General features: G+C 44.2%; 1 protein-coding gene across 2 annotated transcripts in view; it reads right to left on the minus strand.

Annotated features, from left to right (window-relative positions):
- Positions 1 to 1,261: 1,261 nt before the first annotated feature.
- Positions 1,262 to 27,015, minus strand: part of epha4b (eph receptor A4b) — a 132,843-nt gene continuing 107,089 nt past the window's right edge. The window contains exons 13-19 of one of the 2 annotated variants that reach the window (XM_036966037.2): positions 22,446 to 22,631; positions 14,649 to 14,710; positions 12,826 to 13,035; positions 5,274 to 5,423; positions 4,856 to 5,049; positions 4,574 to 4,714; positions 1,262 to 4,369 (exon numbers count right to left, since the gene is read on the minus strand). In XM_036966037.2, coding sequence (XP_036821932.1) covers positions 4,270 to 4,369; positions 4,574 to 4,714; positions 4,856 to 5,049; positions 5,274 to 5,423; positions 12,826 to 13,035; positions 14,649 to 14,710; positions 22,446 to 22,631 — 1,043 coding nt within the window. In that variant the 3' untranslated portion in view covers positions 1,262 to 4,269. The remainder of the gene's footprint in view (positions 4,370 to 4,573; positions 4,715 to 4,855; positions 5,050 to 5,273; positions 5,424 to 12,825; positions 13,036 to 14,648; positions 14,711 to 22,445; positions 22,632 to 27,015) is intronic. The other variant, XM_036966038.2, reaches the window with a different exon arrangement.

Raw genomic sequence — 27,015 nt, forward strand, 5'->3', positions numbered from 1 at the left:
AGGATTCTCGCTGGCTAATGTTCTTGTATATTTCGCTGAGTGCCGCCTTGATAACACTCGTGAATTCCCTTGGCACATAGTGGGGTTGGCATTTTAGCATCAGAAACTCCTGGTCGGGTTAACAGGAGCTCGAGATGTCTTCAACTTCGGTACACCAGGTATTGTTGATGAGGAAGCTTACACCTCCGCACTACTCGTACCAGAAGCCGCCGTTCGATCCTAACGGAAAATGGAAAAGCCGTCTGGTTGAACGGCAGAGTCGAGTGTATTGTCTTTAAGCCATGTCACTGTAAGAACAAAGACACAGCATTCCCTGATGTCCCTCTGCGATTGAAGCCTTGCTGAGTTCACTAAGTTTATTTTCCAGCGATGGGACATTAGCCATCAGGATACTATGTGCAGGAGGCCGTTTAGCCCTTCTTTTCAGCCTAGCTTAGAGGGAAAAGTCTAAACGGGATCCTTGGGACGTCCCAACTCTGACGTCACCCCATTGAAGTTGAAATTTTAAATGGTTAAGAGTTAAGGTTAGGGTTAGGGTTATGTAAAGGTTATGGATAGGGTTAGGTTAAGGGTATGGGTTAGGGTTTAGGGTAGGGACGTCCCAAGATCCTGGATAACACTAACCTAGCTTGGAGTTCCCTTTCCTTCCTCGCCTGTGTTGCCTTCGGTCATCTTGGTCAGCAGCAACAGGTAAGCCCACTGTGTGGGGAACAAAGGAGCGAATCTAGTACTCCAGATCTGGGAGGCCAAGAGATAAGTGTGTAGCTTCTCATTCATGATCCAGAAGTGTGTCTGTCGTAGGAAATTATTGCATGAACACTCTGAGCAAACAAAGTAATAATTAACGTAAAAACAGCCATAAAAAAAAGCTAAGCGAGCAGGAACCGGCAAGACCCGCGCCCTCCTTAGTGCTGCCATCTTATCTAGTGTTTTCAGAACAGGCACGTAGGAATCCTTAACAGGCAGCGACTGTCTTTGCACTATCTAATAAAACCTAAACCTAAATGGCACAAAGCCTGATTAAGCTTCAGCTTTACGTTTCCTCACAATAAAGGTGCCACGCATAGTCTTCCGTTATACCACCGACCCCTGGGAAATACTACAAGCTCAGGCATAGCCATTATTATACATTTGAGAGTGTGACCGTGTGTGCACGTCTCTGATGTGTGTGTGTGTGTGTGTGTGTGTGTGTGTGTGTGTGTGTGTGTGTGTGTGTGTGTGTGTGTGAGAGAGAGTAAAAGAAAAGTAAGACACCAAGAGCTTCAGGTGAGAAATAAAAAATATTAGCATATTTATTACAGCGACATGAAGGACTTTAGAATGAGTACACCCTTTGAACAAGCGTATAGAAATCTGCCATGATAAATATAATGGGCCAAGGGCAGGAAGGAAGAAAGACCAGGGAGAGCGAGAGAACAATCTCACAAGGAATCAGTCTGGGAACATGTAAATAACCGGCCTGGCTGTGGGGTAGAAGACTTCACCAACAATTATTTAGGATCAGCTTACTATTTCCATATCCTAACTTTAACTGTTAGGCGGGGAACACAGAACTGACCTTTGAACAGTGCCAAGGGGAAACGTTATCCAGCCACATGAAAGGACTCAGAGCCTGGCTAAGGTTCAAGGGTGGTGAGATATGGGTCAAAGGTTATGACGTCCGGTTGGGGAGTGATGGATTAGCTTAATAAACGAGGACAATTTCAAAGTGTAAAATTATGAGTACTGACAGACAGCTAACCTTCAACTGGTCACCACTGTCTTGCAGTATTTTGCTGTTTTGAGTCTGAACGAACAGACCCAATATGCTGCTGTCATTTGTTGAATATTTGAATCTAATTGATGACACCGCAAAAGGCTTCTGGCAATTCAATCCATTCACTATAACGAATACATCATTTGTTGGTAACGCATCATTAATAGACACCTTCAGAGACAAATTGGAAAGACAAAGGTTAATTTAGCTGTTGAGATTTGCTCATCTCCATCATATGTGTGGGAGGCATTGGAACACTTCAAATAGCTTTGAGATACGAAGGGAATAATGTGTATATGCTATACATTGACCAACGAGTTCAGACAAGTATACCAACAGGTCAGATTCCTAAACCAAAACAAACATGAAAAGTTTACTTTCTAATGTGTTTTTCAAATACAGCTTCCAATAAACTGGTGGTTGATTTACAGCAGCAGTATAGTTTTATGTATACTATTTTTTTTAAAGAACCAAAACAGAGGTGATAACCGCCTGGGGGTTTTCAGTTAAAGAAAAAAAAAAGAAAGAAAAAAAATATATATTTTCTGTGACGTCACCTCAGGGAAACAGATAAATACTATGTACAGATGTAGTCATAACTCCGCCTCTATGGGGGATCAGGGGAGGAGAGGACCAGGAAAAGGAAAGGTAGCACAGTAAATAAGGCATCTAAAAGTCGAGCGTCCTCAGGTCCACGGCCCGAGTCAAAACTGCACTCCCTGTCACCTGTCAATCAAAGGATGAAACTTAATACCCATGCTACGTAAACGTACATTCCATAGGCCAGGTCAAACGAATCACACGCTGCCTATCTCCCATGACCCGCCTCCGCAAGGGGAAAAAATGCCAGATTTCTCTCCTCCTTCAGAATAAAAGTATATCATTACCGTCGTTATCACCGTAATCATCATCGTCACCATTATTGTTACAAACATTCTAGAGTTTCAAATCAACTCTGTACATATTTTACAGTATGGTACAATGGTATATATGTTGGTGTGTTTGTGGTCCAGTCAGGTAGCAGAATAACACTGTTATCATAAACATAACCAGATAGAAACAGGGGTGCAGTGGACATTGACGACCATATTCAATCAAAGGGGCCTAGTCCAAAACTCCACCCTCCCATCCCCAAAGTGAGAGGGAATGTTGGTTTTGATATGACGTTGAATTTCCTTCGTTTCACATAGAAAACGTTGTTTTGTTGAGCACAGGACATTGATGTTTTTTCTCTCTCACTTATCCAGGAAATGAGGTTAGCAGGTTTGCTTGAATAGGACATTGGCTCTTGTAGATTTGGAAGCAGTTGGCATGACTGAACAGAGGTGGTTAGGACAAACCGTGAATGAACCCATGTTAATTAATAAGAGGTGAAATGAGGCAAAAAACATCACTCGGCACAGTCTACTCAAGTCAAGTCTACCTCACAATCAAGTCTGACTTTGCCCAACATTTCAGAGCAATACTAACTGTACATGGCGAAACAGATACACATTCCAAACAGTGTCAACGTCACACATACAAGGCTATCTACTTCTCCGCTCCTCTTCTGTCACCAAAAGGTACAGCTTCTCCAACTGAGGCCAACCCTTGGAAGAAAATGTGCCAACACTGTATTGCCCTGCAGGTTTCTTACCGACGGCGTCCTACAGGTTGCTGCTCTAGGCTGTACTAAAATGAACTTACTCAAGTGAACTGTGTGCGTCTGGAAGCAGTGGCTATGGAAGCCCTGTCTGTTCCTGGCCAAACGGAATGGAAGTCTTCTGAGACCATGAACAGACATCTCCATCTCGTATTTTCGCATCCCTCTATTTCTCCTACCTCCCTCACACATCCATGATACGTCGAAGAGCGTCCTGGGGGAGGGGCTTATAGGAAGGGGAGGGGCCTGGCAACACATGCACCAGGAAGGAACATCCCACCTGCGTTGCCTGACCACTGATACAAACTTTACGTTCAGTTCTAGACTGGCGGACTGACACACAGCTCTTGTAAACATTTATCTATACATATACAATATCTCCTGGCACCATAAACTGTGTAGAAAATAAAAAAAACAGCTTATTGTAAAACGAAAAACAAAACAACCATAAAAACAACTGTACACTAAACTTCACAGACAGTGATGATAATTACAATCGACTTCATTTTTTATTTTTACCATTTTTGTTGTTCTTATTGATACGGTCAGAGACGTCTTGGATGTAGCCTGGTTTCTGAGGTTGCTGGGTTGCTAAGCCTCTAAGTGCGTGGACAGAAGCTGGAAGTGCCTACGCTATCAAAACATCCAGGACGGGTGGAATGGTGAAGCTGCGAAGAGGAAGTAAAGGAGCCGAGCGTCCATTACGGCTCCATCTAAGTGTCTTTGTATGGGGAAACCCAACCCAAGATGTCTATATTGGCTTAATCTCAGCGTGTCTCAGTGGTTAAACTCAAAGCAGAGCGTCCATTTTGGCCCTCTCTCTCTCTCTCTCTCTCTCTCTCTCGCTCAGTGTGTCTCTATGGGGAAACTGTTATACTTGGACGTGGGTCCCCTGGGTCTGCAGGCTCTGGACACTGGAGAGGATCTTCTTCTGGTGACCCGCCAAAGTCACATCCATCTTAACGAGCTCACTGCAGAAGAGGACAGAGCAAAAAGGGACTTAGAAAAATGCCAAACAGCAGCAACAACAGACTCCCCTTTTCCCCCTAGCTCTGCTGACTCCTACTCCCCTTTCCCTAACCCAGCTCAGCCCAGCCTCAGCTTAGCCCAGCTCAGCTCAGCTCAGCCCAGCTCAGCCCTGCCCAGCTCAGTCCAGCCCTGCCCATGTCTCTCACCTGATGGAGATGTAGAGGACAGAGTCCAGGGTGACGTATCCAGCGCTGGAGAAGTTCTCCTTGTACTGGCCCATCTTGATGGCCTCCAGCCACTCCTCCACCGTACTCACACTAAACTCCGGAGTGGTTGGGTCTTCCCTGCTGGGCAAACAGGAGAGAATATACACATTCTTATCAGCATAGTTAAATATCCCAAACAGTCCAGATACTAGTTCTAATAGTTTATTCTGGATCTGACAGTGTGTGCCTGAAGACTGAGTTTTTTGACCCATTGTAACTCACCATACTGAGCTGTTGGCCAGCTCTCGGAGTCTGGCTGGGTTTCTGATCAGCTTGTCCAGGGTGGTGACGATCTGGCCAAACTTGGGCCGTTCGCTGCGGCCCTTCTCCCAGCAGTCCAACATCAGCTGGTGGAGGACAACAGGACAGTCCATAGGGGCCGGGAGACGGTATCCCTCATCTATCGCTTTTATCACCTGGAAATAGGCGGAGAGAGAGAGAGAGAAATAGGGGCGGATTAGATAGACCCTAGTCAATCACAAAAATTGTCATCATAATAATTTGAATCCACCGAGGATGGGAGAGAAAGCCAACTGAGTCTGCCTAGCTTCCGCACAAAACCAGCCATCAATATCAAATCATTGATTAACATATACCATATCAGCTATACACTGTGCTTTATTATAATGAAATGACTCACATCCTGGTTGGACATCTCCCAGTAGGGTCTCTCTCCGTATGAGACCACCTCCCACATGACGATGCCGTAGCTCCACACGTCACTGGCTGACGTGAACTTCCTGTAGGCAATGGCCTCTGGAGACGTCCATCGGATGGGGATCTTCCCTCCCTGGAAGGGTTAATAACAGGTTTGTAAATGGTTAACAGTACATGTAGAAAGGGTTAATAAAACATTACTTGGAAGGTTAATACAGGATTTACAAACTACTACTATTCATGACTGTCTGCATTGGCAATATGTACCAACTCATTGAATTCTATTGAAAGAGAGAGGGGAACAATCCCTGTTGTGGGTGCGTAGGTAGGAAAGCTCAAAGAACTGCATGGAAACACAGAACCAAGTAGTCATAGGGATGTACCTCATTATATTCATTGATTAAAACACAAACCCAAAGCATTTCTTTCTATTCGCACAATAACTGGGACCACAGTAGAGCTTTGACTTCACTCCTCCATCTGTCCTCTTTCACAAGCCTTTCACAAGCCTTTCCCTTTGTTGTTCAGGAGGAAAATAAGGATCAAAGGAGTGTATATGGAGTAGGCATAGCAGAAAACAGGCTTTTAAAAGGCATTGGGACTGACTGTGTATAAGGAGGACAGAGGAGACGGCATTAAGATGCCTGGTTGGCTCTCTACACAGATCACACCAGTCTTAACATGCTGCTACTGCTGAACTCCTTCTAGTCCCAGCTCTCTGGTCAAAGTCAAATGAAAGAGACAAAGTAAGCAGTCACCCCCCCTTTCCTTTTCTATCTCCCCTGCTACCCCCCCCCCCCCCTCTGTTCATCTCACTCCACTCTTTCTCTCTGTCTCTCTTTCTCTATCCTCCCTCCCTCCCCCTCCCTCCCTCCTTCCCTCCCTCCCTCTCGCTCTGCATCTTTCCTTCTCCCCTACCCCCTCCCTCTCCTCTATCCCTCCTTCCCTCTATGGCCTGTAGATGTATGTGTGTGAGTCTCCTGACACTGCTGACTGTGTGTGTAGATGTACAGTATCTACCAGCGAGCGACTGACACATTGGCTGAGTAATTATAGATCTCTAAACTTCCATTTTTTTATCCAAGATTTTAGACAAAGTTTTTTTCAAGCAATTTGTGGCTTATTTGATTATAAACAACTTTTTTGAAAAATTCCAATCGGGCTTCCACTCATTTTACAGCATCGAAACTGCTTTATTTAAAGTCAGTAATGACCTTCTGTTGGCTGCCGATGCCGGTGAATGCTCCATTCTAGTTATTTTAGAACTCAGTGCAGCATTTGATACTATTGATCAGAACATCCTTGCTGACGGGCTGGAAAGATGAGTGGGAATCTCCGGCGTTGCCCTCGACTGGTTCAGGTCATATCTATGTAGCATACGTTTCTCAATGAGCATGCATGGGTGGTTCAGCATCATCCCCAGCATCAATTCACTATGGTGTCCCTCAGGGGTCAATTCTGGGCCCCATCCTTTTTTCCCTGTACATGCTTCCCTTTGGTGACGTCATCCGCAATCATAACATTCAGTTTCACTGCTATGCAGATGACACACAGCTTTTTTTTTTACCAATCTAACCGAGTGACCAAGCTAGCATAGCTACCTTTCACAAGTGTCTTGCTGACATCAAATTTTGGATGTCTGACTAATTTCTACAGCTCAATGATAAGAAATCAGAGGTTGTTTTATTTAGCACCCACCTTGCTAGAACCCATATTGTAAATAACCTTCGATGTTTGTTCACCAATGTAAAGCCTATGGACAGAAACCTTGGCACCTTCATTGACCCTGACCTAAACCTCTAGCTGCATGGAAAGAAGGTTGTCTAGTCCTGCTTTAATCATCTAAGAAATATAGCTAGTCTTGTAAGGTTCTGCTTTTCTTTTCTTAGTCAACCTTGTGTTCTTTTTCTTTGTGTTCTTGAACGTAGCCCTGTTTTTGTGTGTTCTGGAACGTAGCCCTGTCTTTCATTTTTTGTTCGTCAGAAAAATGGACAGTGGCCTCCGTCCATGTATTGATTATCGTTCCCTGAATGACGTCACGGTCAATAACCGTTTCCCTCGTCCTCTGATCCCAGCGACCCTTGAACAAGTGGGCTGCGCCAACATCTATACTAAACTCGACCTATGAAGTGCATATAACCTTGTCCGTATATGTGAAGGCAACACATGGAAGACGGCCATTATCACCACTCGAGGGCACTACAAACACCTGGTCATGCCTTACAAACGCCTCTGCCGTCTTCCAATCCTTTATGAACGAGGTTTTCCAGGATATGATCAACCACTTTCTCATCGTCTGCATTGATGACATTCTGATTTACTCCTACTCTCTGAAGGAACACATACAGCATGTGCAAAAGGTTCTTCAACGGCTCCTTGACCATACCCTTTATGTCAAGACTGAAGAGAGTGCCTTCCATGTAACCTCTGTAAGCTTCGTACTGACACCTGGAGGGGTCAGCATGAATGAGAACAAAGTCCCCACCATCAGTAACTGGCCCAAACCCACCACCGTTAATAATTAAGGAACTCCAACATTTTATTGGGTTCTCCAACTTCTATTGCCGGTTCATTCGGAACTTCAGGTCTACAGCCGCTCCCCTCACTGCCCTTAACAGCCAAAAGACCCAGACCCTTCAATGGACTGATACCACCCTGACTGCGTTCAACAACTTGGAACGCCTCTTCACCTCAGCTCCTGTCCTTTGCCAACCTGATACGACCCTTCCTTTCACCATGGAGGTGGATGCCTCCGAAGTAGGAGCCATACTCTCTCAGAGGGTGGGAACACCTCCCAAATCACATACCCGTGCCTTCTTCTCCAAGACGTTATCCCCTGCTGAGAGGAATTACGATGTGGGGAACATATAACTCCTCGCCATCAAGCTGGCCCTTGAATGGCGGCACTGGTTGGAGGGTGCACCACATCCCTTTCTCATCCTAACAGATCATCATAATCTGGAATATTTCAGAGGGGCTAAGAGGTTCAACTCCAGACAAGCCCGCTGGGCTCTCTTCTTCACACGCTTCCATTTCCATGTTACATACATCCCTGGAAGGAAAAATGTAAAAGCTGATGCTCTCTCCCACCAGTTTGACCTTCCGACCATTCTTCCTTCCTCTTGCATTATGGGACCGGTACAGTGGGAGGTTCACTCTGCCATACAAGAAGCCCTTACCTCAGACCCGGCTCCTCCTGAGACACCAGCTGGGAGGAGTTACGTACCAGCAGCTGTTAGACCCCAACTAAATGCAATGGTGTCACACGTCCTTGGGGTCAGGACATCCGGGCATTACATGAACCACCGAACATCTAGCCCGGAAGTTCTGGTAGTCTTCACTGGCATCCGACGTAAGGGATTGCGTACTCTCCTGTCCAGTCTGCACCCAAATCCCTCGTCATCTCCCCTCCGGGAAGCTTCAACCTTTGCCAATCCCTCACAGACCCTGGACCCACATAGCTGTTGACTTCATCACAGACCTTCTTGAATCCTCTGGTAACACCACCATCCTTATCATAGCAGACCGTTTAAAAAAATGTGTTGTCTGGTTCTGTCTGTATGGGACAGATGTTCTGTCTGTATGGGATTCCGGAGGACATCGTCTCTGACCGCAGGCCCCAGTTTGTCTTCCGGGTGTGGCGAGCCTTCTGCGACCGACTGGGGGTCACCCTCAGCCTCTCCTCCGGGTACCACCCCCAGACCAATGTGCAGACGGAACACCTGGACAAAGAAATAGGGAAGTACCACCGCCAACAATGTTCTACCTCTCCACACGACTGGAGTCGGTATATGGCCTGGGCCGAATACACTCAGAACTCACTCATGCACTCATCCCTTCACCTTACTCCGTTTCAGTGTGTCCTAGGTTACCAATCCCCCATGTTTCCTTGGGAGGCGGAGCCTAGTACTGTCCCAGCTGTCGACGACTGGTTTCGGCGTAGTGAGCGGGTATGAGAGAAAGTATTCACACCCCTTCACTTTTTCCACATTTTCTTGTGTTACAGCTTGATTGGTACAACTGAATAAATTTAGATTTTGTATCACTGATCTACACATAATACCGCATAATGTCAAAGTGGAATTCTGTTTGTAGAACATTTTAGAAATTGATAAATGTCAAGCTGAAATGTCAAGTATTCAACCCCTTTGTTATGCCAAGCCTTACTTAAATTCAGGAGTAAAATTGTGCTTAAAAAAATCGCATGATAAATTGCATGGACTCCTTTCATATTCAATAATAGTGGTTATTAACATGATTTTTGAATGACTAGCCCATCTCTGTACCCCCACACATACAAGTATCTGTAAGGTCTCTCAATCGAGTAGCGAATTTCAAGCACAGATTCAACCACAAAGACCAAGGAAGTTTTTCAATGCCTCGCAAAGAAGGGTACCTATATAAAAAAAAAATATGCAGACATTGAATATCCCTTTGAGCATGATGAAGATTCTAATTACACTAAGGGTGTTGTAGCAATATACCCAGTCACTACAAACATACAGGTGTCCTTCCTAACCCAGTTGCCAGAGAGGAAGGAAACCACTCAGGGATTTCAGCATGAGGCGAACGGTGACTTTAAAACAGTTACAGAGTTTAATTGCTGTGATATGAGAACAGAGGATGGATCAACGACATTATAGTTACTCCACAAAAGAAGGAAGCCTGAACTGAATACACATATTTGAAAACATGCATCCTGTTTGCAACAAGGCACTAAAGTTATACTGCAAAAAATGAGGCAAAGCAGTTCACTGTTTGTCCTGAAAAGTGTTATGTTTGGGGCAACTCCAATACAACACATTACCGAGTACCACTCCATATTTTCAAGCATAGTGGTTGCTGCATCATGTTATGGGTATGCTTGTAATCATAAAGGACTGGGGAGTTTTTTTAAGGATAAAAAGTAAACAGAATGGAGTTAAGCACAGGCAAAATCCTAGAGGAAAACCTGTTTCCATCTGCTTTCGACCAGACACTGGGAGATGAATTCACCTTTCAGCACAACAATAACCTAAAACACAAGGCCAAATCTACACTGGAGTTGCTTACCAAGAAGACAGTGAATGTGGCCAAGATTTATTTTTGACTTAAATCTACATGAAAGTCTTATGGCAAGACCTGAAAATGGTTGTCTAGCAATGATCAACAGCCAAGAAGACAGTGAAAGTGAATGTGTCCGAGTTACAGTTTTGACTTAAACCTACTTGAAAATGTACGGCATGAAAATGACCAACAACGAATTTGACATTTTTGAAAATAATAAATGGGCAAATTTTGCCCAATTCAGGTGTAGAAAGCGTTCACGAGGCTTACCCAGAATGACGCTGCCAAAGGTGCTTCAACAAAGTATTTATTCAAGGGTGTGAATGTTTATGTCCATTGAATATTTCTGTATTTCATGTTCAATACATTTGCTAACATTCATAAAAACACGTTTTTACTTTGTTATTGTGGGGTATGGTGTGTAGATGGGGGAGATAATTATAGACATTTAACCCATTTCGAATTCAGGCTGTAACACAACAAAATGTGGAATAAATCAAGGGTTATGAATACTTTCCGAAGGCACTGTAGCTAGATCTATGCGCTTATCCGGTCCTTCTATATCTTTGTGATGTGCCAAGGAGGTAAGGGGTCGATCTGGCATTGGGCATTAGTATAATCTTCCTCGTTTTATCTCTGGGGCATGAGGGGCGAGGAGTAGGGGAGTGAACGGTGAGCTAGAGAGGTGAGAAAAACAGAAGCTTCTTCTCTGACAAACCCGCAATTATCCCAATGGGAGGACAAGGGGCACTGTTAGACTAACAGAGATTGACAGGCTCTTTCACACAGGATTTCTCAATCTACCGCTCTCTCTTTCTCTCACAAAAGAGGAAGGGAGTAAGGGGCAATAGGAAGGGAAGGATTGAGGGGGGGAAATGGAAAGTAGAGAGGTGAAAAGGGGACATGCTGGTGAGAGGAGTAAGGGGGAGAGTGGGGGGGGGGGGGATGAGGCTTGAGGTGAAGAAGGGTATGAGAGAGGTGAGAGAAGAAATGCATTTTCTCAGACAAACCTGCAATTACCGCATACTGGGACGACAGGGGCACTGACATGGACTGACAAGCTCTCTCCTCGCAATCTCTCTCTTTCTCGCCATCTTCTCTCAGTCACTCAACCTCACAAACATACAGTACGCTACAACATTGATCCAATACTTTCGCTACAACAAAAATCCAATACTTTCATTGATAATTGATAAAAATCCAATCCTTTCAGATCTACAAAGGCTGTGTTAACACAGGCAGCCTAATTCTGATCTTTTTTTTTCTCCAGTAATTGGTCTTTTGAAAAATCAGATCAGTGCTGAAAAAAAAAAAAAAATCTGAATTGGGCTGCCTGTGTAAATGCAGCCTTTGTAGATCTGAAATGATTGGATTGGGGGAAATTCCACCTAGGCCATCAGTACAATTACCACATTGCTTATACCCAAAGCCATATATAGCTAAATCTACCGTAGAGTATATAGTGCATTCAGCAAGTATTCAGATCCCTTGACTTTTTCCACATTTTGTTACATTACAGCCTTATTCTAAAATTGATTAAATCGTTTTTTTACCCTCATCAATCTACACACAATACCCCATAATGAGAAAGCAAAAACCGTTTTGTAGAAATTTCTGCAAATTTATAGAAAGAAAAAAAATTGTGAAATATCACATTTACATAAGTATTCAGACCCTTTACTCAGTACTTTGTTGAAGCACCTTTGGCAGAGATTACAGCCTCAAGTCTTTCTTGGGACAAACGCCAAGTGGGCTATTATGTGTCTTCCGTCTGGCCACTCTACCATAAAGGCCTGATTGGTGGAGTGCTGCAGAGATGGTTGTCCTTCTTGAAGGTTCTCCCATTTCCACAGAGGAACTCTGGAGCTCTGTCAGAGTGACCATCGGGTTCTTGGGGACCTTAAATGCTTCAGAAATGTGTTGGTACCCTTTCTCAGATCTGTGCCTCGACACTATCCTGTCTCGGAGCTCTATGGACAATTCCTTCGACATCATGGCTTGTTTTTTTCCCTGGGACCTTATATACATAGGTGTGTGCCTTACCAAATCATGTCCAATCAATTAAATGTACCACAGGTGGGTTCCAATCAAGTTGTAGAAACATCTCAAGGATGATCAATGGAAACAGGGTGCACCTGAGGTCAATTTCGAGTCTCACAGCACAGGTTCTGAATACTTATGTAAATATGGTATTTCTCAAAACTTTTTTTCGCTTTGTAGTTATGGGGTATTGTGTGTAGATTGATGAGGAAAACACATTTTAGAATAAGGCTGTAACGTAACAAAATGTGGAAAAAGGGGAAGGGGTCTGAATACTTTCCAAATGGACTGTGTGCCTATCCAGTCCTTTTACATCTTCACGAAGTGCCAAGGGGTTAAATTAAGGGTCGAACCAAATTCCAATCGCACCACCCTGTATCAGTCTGATTTAACGAGCACATTCCTTGACCTACATGTGCGGTATAGTAACACATTCTCATTGACATTACCCGTGTAGTGTATGCTGCCTCGGGGTCGTCCTCCAGTACTCGGGACAGGCCGAAGTCAGACACCTTACACACCAGGTTGCTGTTGACCAGGATGTTGCGGGCGGCCAGGTCTCGGTGAACGTAGCTCATGTCAGACAGGTACTTCATGCCCGACGCGATGCCACGCAGCATGCCCACCAACTGGATCACTGTGAACTGACCGTCGTGTTTCTAACACGGAGAGAGAGAGAGGGCAAGCGAGAGTGAGAGAGACAGAGAGGAAGAGAGGGGGGAGAGAGAGAGAGAGAGAGAGAGAGAGAGAGAGAGAGAGAGAGAGAGACACTGTTGTATACAAGTTGTTTGTGTTGTTACCGTCAACCCAGCTACAACACGCCCTTGTGGAACAATAAAGTTGATTGAATTGGCTTGAATTGAACACATACAGTATACACACACCACGCCCCCACACCACAGTAGACTTACCTCTGTCAATTACACCCCCCACCCCGACTAAGTCTTTTCTCCCACAATCTCAAACGTCCATCTCCACAGTTCCACTAATATACAGTAGGCTGTGTCACTGAGAACAGATCACCACTGTACTACTCTCATTACCGCAGTGCAGATACAATTCTCTTTAAGTGGAGCCCTTTCACAACCACAATACTCTGGCTGAATGATGATGAAAACTGACACCGTTCATATGCACGCACGCACGCACGCACGCACACACACACACACACACACACATATATATATATGCATATTCACAAACGCAAGCACACACACACCCACAGATGCGTCGGCGATGTTCGATCTGGGTAGTCAGCATAATGACTTTCAGAAACAGTTTCTTCATAAAAATCCAATATATTTCTGAGATCAGTTCTATGGGTTATAGGTCGTCCAGCTCCACCAAGGGTGACATGTGTTTCATTTGACCCCAGATCAATTAAGCATCGTCCACAAAAACAAAGCATCCCTCTTCCTCCCTTTCTTTCGTTCTCTTTCTCTTTCACTCACACTATCTCTCTCTCTCTCTCCCCCAACATAGTTCTGTCTCTCTCCCCCACTTTCTCTCCTCCATCTCTCTCCCTCCCTTCGTCTCTACAACCCCCATTCACGCCTACCCCCCCCCCCCCCGTCGTCGTCGTCGTCTCCCTCATATCCCTTACTGGAAGTGCTGTTATAGGATAGGGAGAGATTGATAAAAGAGGAAGTCTGTGGGTTGAAAAGACAGAGCAATCAATCAGCATTTCACAAAACAAGACCTAATTAACTTACTCCACAGCTGCTGAAACACCGGCAGGGGATGTAGATGGATATTGCTCTGAGAGCGAGAGAGAGAGCTGTTGTGTGTTTGTGCGTGAGTGTGTGTGGTAGAACAGGATATTAATGTGGGATGATATTGCTGTAGCGTAAAGTAGGATCAAGGTCTAGTGGATATAGCTATAGGAGCGGAAAGATGGACGTAACACTCGTGGTCATCTACTTGTCCATCAATGTATACCAAGTCCAATTCGAAACATTACTGATGTGGTGTGTGTGTGTGGGTTTCTAGGTTTGTGAGTAAATCCCTCCATTGGCTTTTACTGTAAATTCATCCAGTACGAAGGAGGCCAGTGGGGTCGAGTGGTTTTCTTTCAGAACTGAAAGGACTCTAGTACTTTCTTACAAACACTTTCTTTTTCGTTCCATCCCTCTTTCGAACAGCAGATATGTTTTAATACTATAGGAGCAGCACAAGCTGACCTTCAGAGAGGAATAATGAGAGTGTAGTGTGTGTGTGTGTGTGTGTGTGTGTGTGTGTGTGTGTGTGTGTGTGTGTGTGAACACAAACTAACCTTCAGGAAGGTATCCAGGGATCCATTCTCCATGAACTCCGTGATGATCATCACTGGCTTACCTGAGGACACAGAGAGAAAAACACATTGACATTTATACACAACACAGATACATACTACAGAGAGATGGTGGCAAGAAGGTTGAGCCAGGAGAGGTTAGTGGTCACAGCGGAGACCAACCTCATTCCCTCTTTCTCCCACACACACCTCAACCCATCGCTCTCTTCCACCTCTCCCTCTCGCTCTCTCTCTGGGGTACAGCGTGGCATGTCGTCATCATTCACAGTGGCAGCTTCTAATCAGGGCCATGCATAAACGTCAGGAGATAATTACTATGGGCCAATCCGCCAGGGTGTGTGTGCAGGGGGCCGTCTTGAGATCTCATGAATATTGATCAGTCTCTTGGGGTCGAGGGGGAACAGGACAGGGGGGGACGGACGAAGGGAGGGGGAACATGAACACCTGTATGTGTGATGAGGGGCGGGGGGAAGGGGCTGGAGGCAGGGGGTAGTCAATGTGATTGATTGACAGGTCTAGTTCCCCGCCTGGCACCTGGTGGGGCTTACAAATTGACGAACAAAGTACCCCCATACGCAGTACCCCACTGCTTTACATGACCCCCCCCCCCCCACCACCACCCGGGAGAGAGGAAAGAGAGAGAGTGAGAGAAGGGAGGAGAGAGGAAAGAGAGAGAGAGGGAGGAGGGAGGGGAGAGGAGGAGATGAGTGACAGGGAAAGAGAGGTGAGGAAAGAGGATGAAGGGTGAGATTGGGACGAGAGCAGAGAGGTTTGAGGGAAATATGGTTGTCAGGGGTGAGGGGAGAGTAGGAAGAGTACGGAGAGAGAAATAAAGGTAAGAGAGATAGGTGAGGAATGAGGGGGAGGAAAAGGGGGAGCCGGGGGTGAGGGAGGCGGGAGGATAAGGTTGTCAGGGGAGGTCAGTAACAACACTGGGGAGTCCTACAGTACAGCTCTATACTGGGTAAAGACGGTGATACATCACCCTAAATGAAATCACTATCTCACTGAGATAAATGCCACACACACACACTGATAAATGCCTATCCGAACCCTCACCCCCAGCAGAGGAAAATCCAATTCCCTTCCACTTTTATCCCTTAGACTAATGTGGCTGTCAGAGAGGACACCGCTACCAGAGATGAGGCCAGAGGGTGTGTGTGTGTGTGTGTGTGTGTGTGTGTGTGTGTGTGTGTGTGCGTGTCTCTGTGTGTGTATTGCATGGTGAGCATGGGGACAGCACTGCGACAGCCATCTGATTTCGAGGCTGTCCTGCGGAGAAGTGTGTGTGTGTGTGTGTGTGTGTCCTGTGACTGCTCTATCAAAGGCGCCGATGAAAGGGTCTGTGGGATTGATCCGTGCCAAAGGGGGGGAGGGGGGGGGGTCTGACAGGTCACAGCCGGCCCCCCTGACCTGACAGGCAGACAGACAGACAGACGTGTGTGTGTGTGTGTGTGTGTGTGTGTGTGTGTGTGTGTGTGTGTGTGTGTGTGTAAGAGAGTGACAGACAGACAGACTGACAGGCAGGCAGGCAGACAGACAGGATACTGTGACAGAAGGAGTGCGAAGTTTGAAAAAAAAGGATGACAATATAATCTCATTGAACGAAGGTTAGCGACGCTCTATGTCTCTGGGTAAGCTTGCGAAGTAAAAGAGCTTCCCTAACTAGAAAGAGAATGGGACAAGCGTTTTCACTGTGTGTTTTGTCTACTCTGACCGCTTGCGAAAACGCCACCATTCAGTTCAGCAGTCCAGATCGTCCTTCATTCATTTAGACCAGGCCATTATCCGATTGGTCTGTAATTCCTGTGCTATCTGAAGTCTCCATCTGGACTTCCACCATGGAGAATTAGCCTGACAAGATGGCAGGGGGTTAGCACCACACACACACACACACACACACACACACACACACACACACACACACACACACACACACACACACACACACACACACCCCTCTGTCCATCTATCTGTTTATCTCTCCCTCCCTCTGTTGCTCTGCTCCCAGACAATAGACCCCGTTGACCACGGCTCGGAGACGGAGTCACATGCTGGACACGCGCGCATATGTACGTGTACGTTCCGCGTACGCATACGCACAGGGTCAGGTTGCCACATTTAGCCTCTCTCCCATTAGCTCAATGCCTCTGTTGTGTTAACAAATAAAGCCCTGTGCTTAATATCCTACAGAAACACATTCAATTCAGCCCGGCATAGACATTCATTAATAAAGTGACATTCATTAGGATAAACAAGTGCAGAGAGTCACTTCAAGCCCACAGAGCGAACTTGGTTTTAGATGAGTTGTGTGTAGCTTCTAGCTCATAATGACTGTAAAAAACATTAAGAACACCTGCTCTTTCCATGACACACACTGACCAGGTGAATCCAGCTGAAAGCTATGATCCCTTATTGAATCCACTTCAATCAGTGTAGATGAAGGGGGGGAGACAGGTTAACTTAAGGTATAGGGGGCAGCATTTTCACTTTTGGATAAAAAGCGTGCCGAATATCAACTTCCTGCTACTCATGCCAAGAATATAAGATATAGTATTAGTATATTTGGATAGAAAACACTCTGAAGTTTCTAAAACTGTTTGAATCATGTCTGTGAGTATAACAGAACTTATGTAGCAGGCAAAACCCAGAGGACTAACCGTTCAGAATTTAAAAAATTGAGGTCTGTCTGTTCAGTGAGTTCTCATTGGGAAACGATATTTCTTAGGCACTGTTTTCAGTTCCTACCGCTTCCACTGGATGTCACCAGTCTTTGGAATTCGGTTGAGGTTATTCCTTTGTGCAATGAAGAAGTACGGCCATCTAGGAAATGGGTAACACTGTTGAGAGTTGCACAAGACTTGAAATGTAGCGTTAGTTTCCTCTCGTCCTCTATTGAAAACAGATAGACCCGTTTTCAATTTGATCGATTATTAACTGTTAAAAATACATAAAAAAATACAAAAATACAATACAAAACATTTCAAACTACCTTTGTAATACAACTTTAGGTATTACAAAGGCAGTTTGAAATGTTTTGGCAAAGTTTACAGGCAACTTTTGAAATATTTTGTAGTGACGTTGCGCAATTTGGAAGCTGTTTTCTTTCTGGATCAAACGCGCCAAATAAATGGACGGAATTATTCGAACAAAAGGACCAATTGTGATGTTTATGGGACATATTGGAGTGCCAACAGAAGAAGCTCGTCAAAGGTAAGGCATGTTTTATATTTTATTCCTGCGTTTTGTGTGGCGCCTGCAGGGTTGAAATACGCTACTCTCTTTGTTTACTGCTGTGCTACCATCAGATAATAGCTTCTTGTGCTTTCGCCCAAAAGCCTTTTTAAAATCTGACACGTTGGCTGGATTCACAACGAGTGTAGCTTTAATTGAGTATCTTACATGTGTGATTTGATGAAAGCGTTTAAAAGGAAGCCAACGGAAGGAGTGTTAATGCAGACGTCATCGCAGGAGCACCTTAATGCTTACGTTTCTAGCTCCAACAGTGCAGTAATACCTGACAATACAAAGCAATACACACAAAAAAAAATCAACAAAATAAAATAACCATAACCTTAAGAAATATCAGAAAGAGCCATGTCAGAGTCCGGAATATAAATATATAAATATATATATGTATATGATGGTGTGCAGACATTATGGACAGTATATGAATAGAACAGGTGTATACCGTGCATACAGTAGTTATATAGGATGAGCCTAGAGTAGAATACAGTGCATACACTAAGTGTACAAAACACTAGGAACACCTTCCTAATATTGAGTCACAACCCCTTTTGTCCACAGAACAGCCTCAAATTGTCGGGGCGGCGACCTTACAAGGTGTCGAAAGCATTCCACACAGATGCTGGCCCATGTTGACTCCAATGCTCCCCACAGTTTTAGCCACTTCACCCTTGCCTACATGTACAAATGACCTCAACTAACCTGTACCCCCGCACACTGACTCAGTACAGGTACCCCTGTAAATAACCTCATTATTGTTATGCTATTGCGTTACTTTTTATTATTTTTTACTTTAGTCTACTTGGTAAATGTTTTCTTAACTCTTCTTGACCTTTACTGTTGGTTAAGGGCTTGTAAGTAAGCATTTCATGGTACCCTGTTCAAAGGCACTTAAAATCCTCCGTCTTGCCAGTTCACCCTCTGCATGGCAAACATACACAATCCATGTCTCTAATTGTCTCAAGGCTAAAAAAATCCTTCTTTAACCTGTCTCCTCCCCTTCATCTACACTGATTGAAGTGGATTTAACAGTCGACATCGACAAGGGGTCATAGCTTTCACCTTGGTTCACCTGGTCAGTCTATGTCATGGAGAGAGCTTGTTTTGTACACTCCGTTTTACGTCACTGTGTCCAGTATGAGGGAAGTTAGAGGTTGTTTCGCGAGCCAACGCTAACTAGTGTTAGCGTAATGACGGGATGTCTACAGCTATCTGCTAGCATGCGAGCAGATACCATAGACTTCCAGTCATTATGCTAACGCTAGTAAGCAACTTGTGCTAACGCTAGTAAGCAACTTGTGCTAACGCCAGTTAGCAATTTCCTTCAAACTGCACGCAGAGAACCAAAAATGGTATCCACGAGTTCACCTGACTCTGGGGAAGTAGAGGAAGGGCCTCATTGCCAAAATCCCAAAGTATCCCTTTAAGAGTGTGTATCTGTGTGTGATGCTCAGTGCTCCAGAGCTAGTTCATTTGCAGTAGGGCGGTGAGCAGGCTTGCAGATTGCCTATTGATCTTCTGCCAGGTGTGAGAGCAGCAGAGTGTAAAATGGATCCAGGAGTTTTATGTTTTAACAGCTCTTCATTAACGCATGCTTTTAACGAGAGACCTGGCCTCTTATTGCCTCTCTGAACCTCACACGCCACCAAGCTCCTCTATTTACTGTGTGTGTTCCAGCTTCAGAAACATAGGGAATGTTAAACAGGAGATGGTAACTGGGTCTAGATTAAGATGAAGGGTGTTTTTAACTAAACGACACATAATATATTTAACAGGGTGTGGATCTCTCTTGTTGTATGGCTGGAGGGGCATAAAGAGAGCGAGGGGAACACATCAAATCTCCAATAAAATTCACCACACAAAAGAGTGTTTAAACTCACATTGTCCCCTCACACAAAAGAGAGCCTCCAAAACGAATAACTACTTTCCCTAAACAGAGGATAACAGATTAGGGGAGAGATCGGAGCAGCCCTCACCCAAGTGCTGAGAGACAATGCATTAGATGGATAGTGAGCAGATGAAATGACGAGGTGCGCGTAATTGATGCTTTTCCAGATGAGCTGATTGCCCAGAGCGATTGTGTGAGGCGCATAAAAGGGGAGGATAAAGAGATAACTGGAGGGATGGGAGGGAGATAAAAGGACGGAGGGAGAGAGATAGGGAGAGCGCACGCGGCACTCCCCCCCCCCCCCCCCCGATGCGCGGAGAGACGGAGGAAATAAAAAGGTCTACTTTCCTCTCCTCGTCGTCTGTGTGAGCAGCATTACCATTTGCATAACAATGGCAGCAATCAGAGAGAGACAGGCAGGGTGTTATTAGAATAGCAGGACAGCGGGATGGAAGGCTCTTGGGGTTTAAAGTGGGTATAATGAGAACACACACACTTTCATACACACAGGGACACACACACACACACACCCTCACTCATAACCACACACAAAGGACCAAGTATGTACTCCATGAATGCAAAATGCATGAACTAATATGGCCTGTTATAGAAAACTCACATGGACTGAAATGGACAGAGACAGAGAGAGAGAGAGAGAGAGAGAGAGAGAGAGAGTCACACGCGCTGGCCTGGAGGTACACACGCAGAAAAACACGCGGCACACGCCCCTGAGCACCATTTGAGCGGTCGGCGGTGATGATTAGAGTGCATGAGGTGTGAAGGGACCAGCTGGGACTGTCTGAAGGGCTGGAGGAGTTATATCGACCCGCCTCTCTCACCTCTAACCCCCCCACGCACTCACACCCTGGGCTGTGACCGGTGAAGTCGCTGCTCAGCTGTCGTACTATATCTGTGTTTCCATGGTTTTCTAAATCGTCTCTAAAGACACACATACATGTTCACATTCCAGGCACACACTTACTCTATTCCTCCACGAAAGGCAATGAATTATATTCATTAAAAAGGATTCTCCATGCTATATCCGCCAAATGAACTTTGGTATTTCCATTGTGTGTACGTGTATATTTGTGTGTGTGTGTGTGTGTGTGTGTGTGTGTGTGTGTGTGTGTGTGTGTGTGTGTGTGTGTGTGTGTGTGTGTGTGTGTGTGTGCACAGGTGTGTGCTTAGTGAGTGTGTGTGTGTGTGTGCTCAGCTTATGTTTCACAATGCATTAAAATGTTACTTCTGAGAGGAAAGAGCAGCAATTACCAACATGTGCCTGTGGAAATGAAAAGCAAATCTGATTTACTCTGCTAATAGTTCTACAAACCGCTCCAACCCAGCCAAGCAAAGGTCAAAATTACCATCTCATATTACCATATGAGAGAGAGAGGAGCGAGAGAGGGGGAGAGAGAGCGAGAGAGAGAGAGGAGAGGGAGGGAGAGTGCAAAGAAAAGAGGAAATACAAATTAATAAGAAATTCAGAGGGAATTTCAGCATTGATATGCACGTTGCTGAATATTCATGAAGCTAAAAAACACATCCAATTAACTCTGTGAAATATTAATATTCATGATGTGGGTCATGCATATGCATTTGTTCTTTAGTTGCGTGACCTAGGTGCCACTGAACAGTGGCGTGCGGTGGGGCTGTTTTTGAATACTGACTATGACGCCGGAGTGATGGGGGGGGGAATTAGTGTTTATCTTTCTGTCTCTCTATCTTTCGGTCTGACTGTCTCTCGCTCTGATTCCCTCTCTCTGTTTCTCTCCATCAAAAAATCTAGAGCAACATTGTAATAGCAGACAGGCATTTCTATTCGGTGACATTCATGTATATTTCTAGGTTACTATTAGGTACTACAGGCTCAGCATGTCAGTGCAGATACAAGATACACTCTTACGTAACCGATGCATTGTAAAATAAATACTGTGCTGAGATAAGTGTTTGGAAATGATAGTGCACGATTTGACAACAAGCGAGCTGGTGTTCTTAATATGCTGCCTAATGTGTTGGTATTGTATGTCTTCGGAAGATGGAGAGAAAATTATGAGAAATTAGAAACAAACGAACAAAAACGAATGGAAGAGAGTAATAATGAAACTGATGTGCTCTAATGGAGAGAGAGAGAGAGAGAGAGAGAGAGAGAGAGAGAGAGAGAGAGAGAGAGAGAAAGGGAGAGCGAGAGAGCGAGAGAGAGAGAGACAGAGAGAGAGAGATGGGAGAGAGAGAGAGAGAGATAAGGATCTGTTATGGGGCTTGTTCAACCCTGTCTCTGTATTTCTGTATCACCTGTCACATCCAAACACACTCTCGCTAATGTAATAACAAACACAAGTAAACACGTGCCCCTTCTACACACGTATACACACACTCACAAACAGACACGGCAAAAGCACGGGCTGCCATGGTAACTGGAGCCTTTATCTGATCCAAGGTCGAGTCTGATTCTCATGAACAGAACCGCTCTGCTGTCTCACTCACACACAGGTACGTGACACACAAACATATTCGCACACAATTCATGATCCAAAACAAACATTTAACCACACGGTTTGCAGATCTGAAGGGATGGAACAGGTGAAATATATACGGCGATGGGAAATCTCTGCTCGGATTTGTTAAAGTAGCCGTCAATCACTCACATCGTGTGACCACGCCCTCCAGTCTGATGATGTTTGGGTGGTCGAACTGTCCCATGATGCTGGCTTCAGAGAGGAAGTCCCGCCTCTGTTTGTCAGAGTATCCTGCCTTCAGACTCTTTATGGCCACGTAGATCTCCCTCTTTCCCTGGAGACGCAGACGGCCACTACACACCTCCCCAAACTCACCTACAACACAGACACACAGCATAAATAACTACACACTTCCCCAAACTCACCTAAAACACACACACACACACAGTATAAATAACTACACACTTCCACAAACTCACTTACAACACAGACACACAGCATAAATAACTACACACTTCCCCAAACTCACCTACAACATACACAGTATAAATAACTACACACTTCCGCAAACTCACCTGCAACAGAGACACACAGTATAAATAACTACACACTTCCCCAAACTCACCAACAACACACACAGTATAAATAACTACACACTTCCCCAAACTCACCAACAACACACACAGTATAAATAACTACACACTTCCCCAAACTCACCTACAATATACACAGTATAAATAACTATACACTTCCCCAAACTCACCTACAGTATACACAGTATAAATAACTACACACTTCCCCACACTCACCAACAACACACACACACACACAGTATAAATAACTACACATTTCCCCACACTCACGTACAACACACACAGTATAAATAACTACACACTTCCCCACACTCACCTACAACACACACAGTATAAATAACTACACACTTCCCCACACTCACCAACAACACACACAGTATAAATAACTACACACTTCCCCAAACTCACCTACAATATACACAGTATAAATAACTATACACTTCCCCAAACTCACCAACAGTATACACAGTATAAATAACTACACACTTCCCCACACTCACCAACAACACACACAGTATAAATAACTACACACTTCCCCACACTCACCTACAACACACACAGTATAAATAACTACACACTTCCCCAAACTCACCTACAACACACAGTATAAATAACTACACACTTCCCCACACTCACCAACAACACACACACACACAGTATAAATAACTACACACTTCCCCACACTCACCTACAACACACACACACAGTATAAATAACTACACACTTCCCCAAACTCACCTACAACACACAGTATAAATAACTACACACTTCCCCACTCACCAACAACACACACACAGTATAAATAACTACACACTTCCCCACACTCACCTACAACACACACAGTATAAATAACTACACATTTCCCCAAACTCACCTACAACACACAGTATAAATAACTACACACTTCCCCACACTCACCTACAACACACACAGTATAAATAACTACACACTTCCCCACACTCACCAACAACACACACAGTATAAATAACTACACACTTCCCCACACTCACCTACAACACACACAGTATAAATAACTACACACTCCCCCACACTCACTTACAACACACACAGTATAAATAACTACACACTTCCCCAAACTCACCTACAATATACACAGTATAAATAACTACACACTTCCCCACACTCACCTACAACACACACAGTATAAATAACTACACACTTCCCCACACTCACCAACAACACACACAGTATAAATAACTACACACTTCCCCACACTCACCTACAACACACACAGTATAAATAACTACACACTTCCCCACACTCACCAACAACACACACAGTATAAATAACTACACACTTCCCCAAACTCACCTACAATATACACAGTATAAATAACTATACACTTCCCCAAACTCACCAACAGTATACACAGTATAAATAACTACACACTTCCCCACACTCACCAACAACACACACAGTATAAATAACTACACACTTCCCCACACTCACCTACAACACACACAGTATAAATAACTACACACTTCCCCAAACTCACCTACAACACACAGTATAAATAACTACACACTTCCCCACACTCACCAACAACACACACACACACAGTATAAATAACTACACACTTCCCCACACTCACCTACAACACACACACACAGTATAAATAACTACACACTTCCCCAAACTCACCTACAACACACAGTATAAATAACTACACACTTCCCCACTCACCAACAACACACACACAGTATAAATAACTACACACTTCCCCACACTCACCTACAACACACACAGTATAAATAACTACACATTTCCCCAAACTCACCTACAACACACAGTATAAATAACTACACACTTCCCCACACTCACCTACAACACACACAGTATAAATAACTACACACTTCCCCACACTCACCAACAACACACACAGTATAAATAACTACACACTTCCCCACACTCACCTACAACACACACAGTATAAATAACTACACACTCCCCCACACTCACTTACAACACACACAGTATAAATAACTACACACTTCCCCAAACTCACCTACAATATACACAGTATAAATAACTACACACTTCCCCACACTCACCTACAACACACACAGTATAAATAACTACACACTTCCCCACACTCACCAACAACACACACAGTATAAATAACTACACACTTCCCCACACTCACCTACAACACACACAGTATAAATAACTACACACTTCCCCACACTCACCAACAACACACACAGTATAAATAACTACACACTTCCTCAAACTCACCTACAACACACACAGTATAAATAACTACACACTTCCCCACACTCACCAACAACACACACACACACAGTATAAATAACTACACACTTCCCCACACTCACCTACAACACACACAGTATAAATAACTACACACTTCCCCACACTCACCTACAACACACACAGTATAAATAACTACACACTTCCCCACACTCACCTACAACACACACAGTATAAATAACTACACACTTCCCCAAACTCACCTACAACACAGACACACAGTATAAATAACTATACACTTCCCCAAACTCACCTACAACACACACAGACACAGCATAAATAACTACACACTTCCCCAAACTCACCTACAACATACAGAGTATAAATAACTACACACCTCCCCACACTCACCAACAACACACACAGTATAAATAACTACACACTTCCCCACACTCACCTACAACACACACAGTATAAATAACTACACACTTCCCCAAACTCACCTACAACACACAGTATAAATAACTACACACTTCCCCACACTCACCAACAACACACACACACACAGTATAAATAACTACACACTTCCCCACACTCACCTACAACACACACACACAGTATAAATAACTACACACTTCCCCAAACTCACCTACAACACACAGTATAAATAACTACACACTTCCCCACTCACCAACAACACACACACAGTATAAATAACTACACACTTCCCCACACTCACCTACAACACACACAGTATAAATAACTACACATTTCCCCAAACTCACCTACAACACACAGTATAAATAACTACACACTTCCCCACACTCACCTACAACACACACAGTATAAATAACTACACACTTCCCCACACTCACCCACAACACACACAGTATAAATAACTACACACTTCCCCACACTCACCTACAACACACACAGTATAAATAACTACACACTCCCCCACACTCACTTACAACACACACAGTATAAATAACTACACACTTCCCCAAACTCACCTACAATATACACAGTATAAATAACTACACACTTCCCCACACTCACCTACAACACACACAGTATAAATAACTACACACTTCCCCACACTCACCAACAACACACACAGTATAAATAACTACACACTTCCCCACACTCACCTACAACACACACAGTATAAATAACTACACACTTCCCCACACTCACCAACAACACACACAGTATAAATAACTACACACTTCCTCAAACTCACCTACAACACACACAGTATAAATAACTACACACTTCCCCACACTCACCAACAACACACACACACACAGTATAAATAACTACACACTTCCCCACACTCACCTACAACACACACAGTATAAATAACTACACACTTCCCCACACTCACCTACAACACACACAGTATAAATAACTACACACTTCCCCACACTCACCTACAACACACACAGTATAAATAACTACACACTTCCCCAAACTCACCTACAACACAGACACACAGTATAAATAACTATACACTTCCCCAAACTCACCTACAACACACACAGACACAGCATAAATAACTACACACTTCCCCACACTCACCTACAACACACACAGTATAAATAACTACACACTTCCCCACACTCACCTACAACACACACAGTATAAATAACTACACACTTCCCCAAACTCACCTACAACACAGACACACAGTATAAATAACTATACACTTCCTCAAACTCACCTACAACACACACAGTATAAATAACTACACACTTCCCCACACTCACCAACAACACACACACACACAGTATAAATAACTACACACTTCCCCACACTCACCTACAACACACACAGTATAAATAACTACACACTTCCCCACACTCACCTACAACACACACAGTATAAATAACTACACACTTCCCCACACTCACCTACAACACACACAGTATAAATAA

Source organism: Oncorhynchus mykiss, chromosome 28, assembly GCF_057628025.1.
Source record: "Oncorhynchus mykiss isolate SJ-2025 chromosome 28, ASM5762802v1, whole genome shotgun sequence".
Lineage (NCBI taxonomy): Eukaryota > Metazoa > Chordata > Actinopteri > Salmoniformes > Salmonidae > Oncorhynchus > Oncorhynchus mykiss.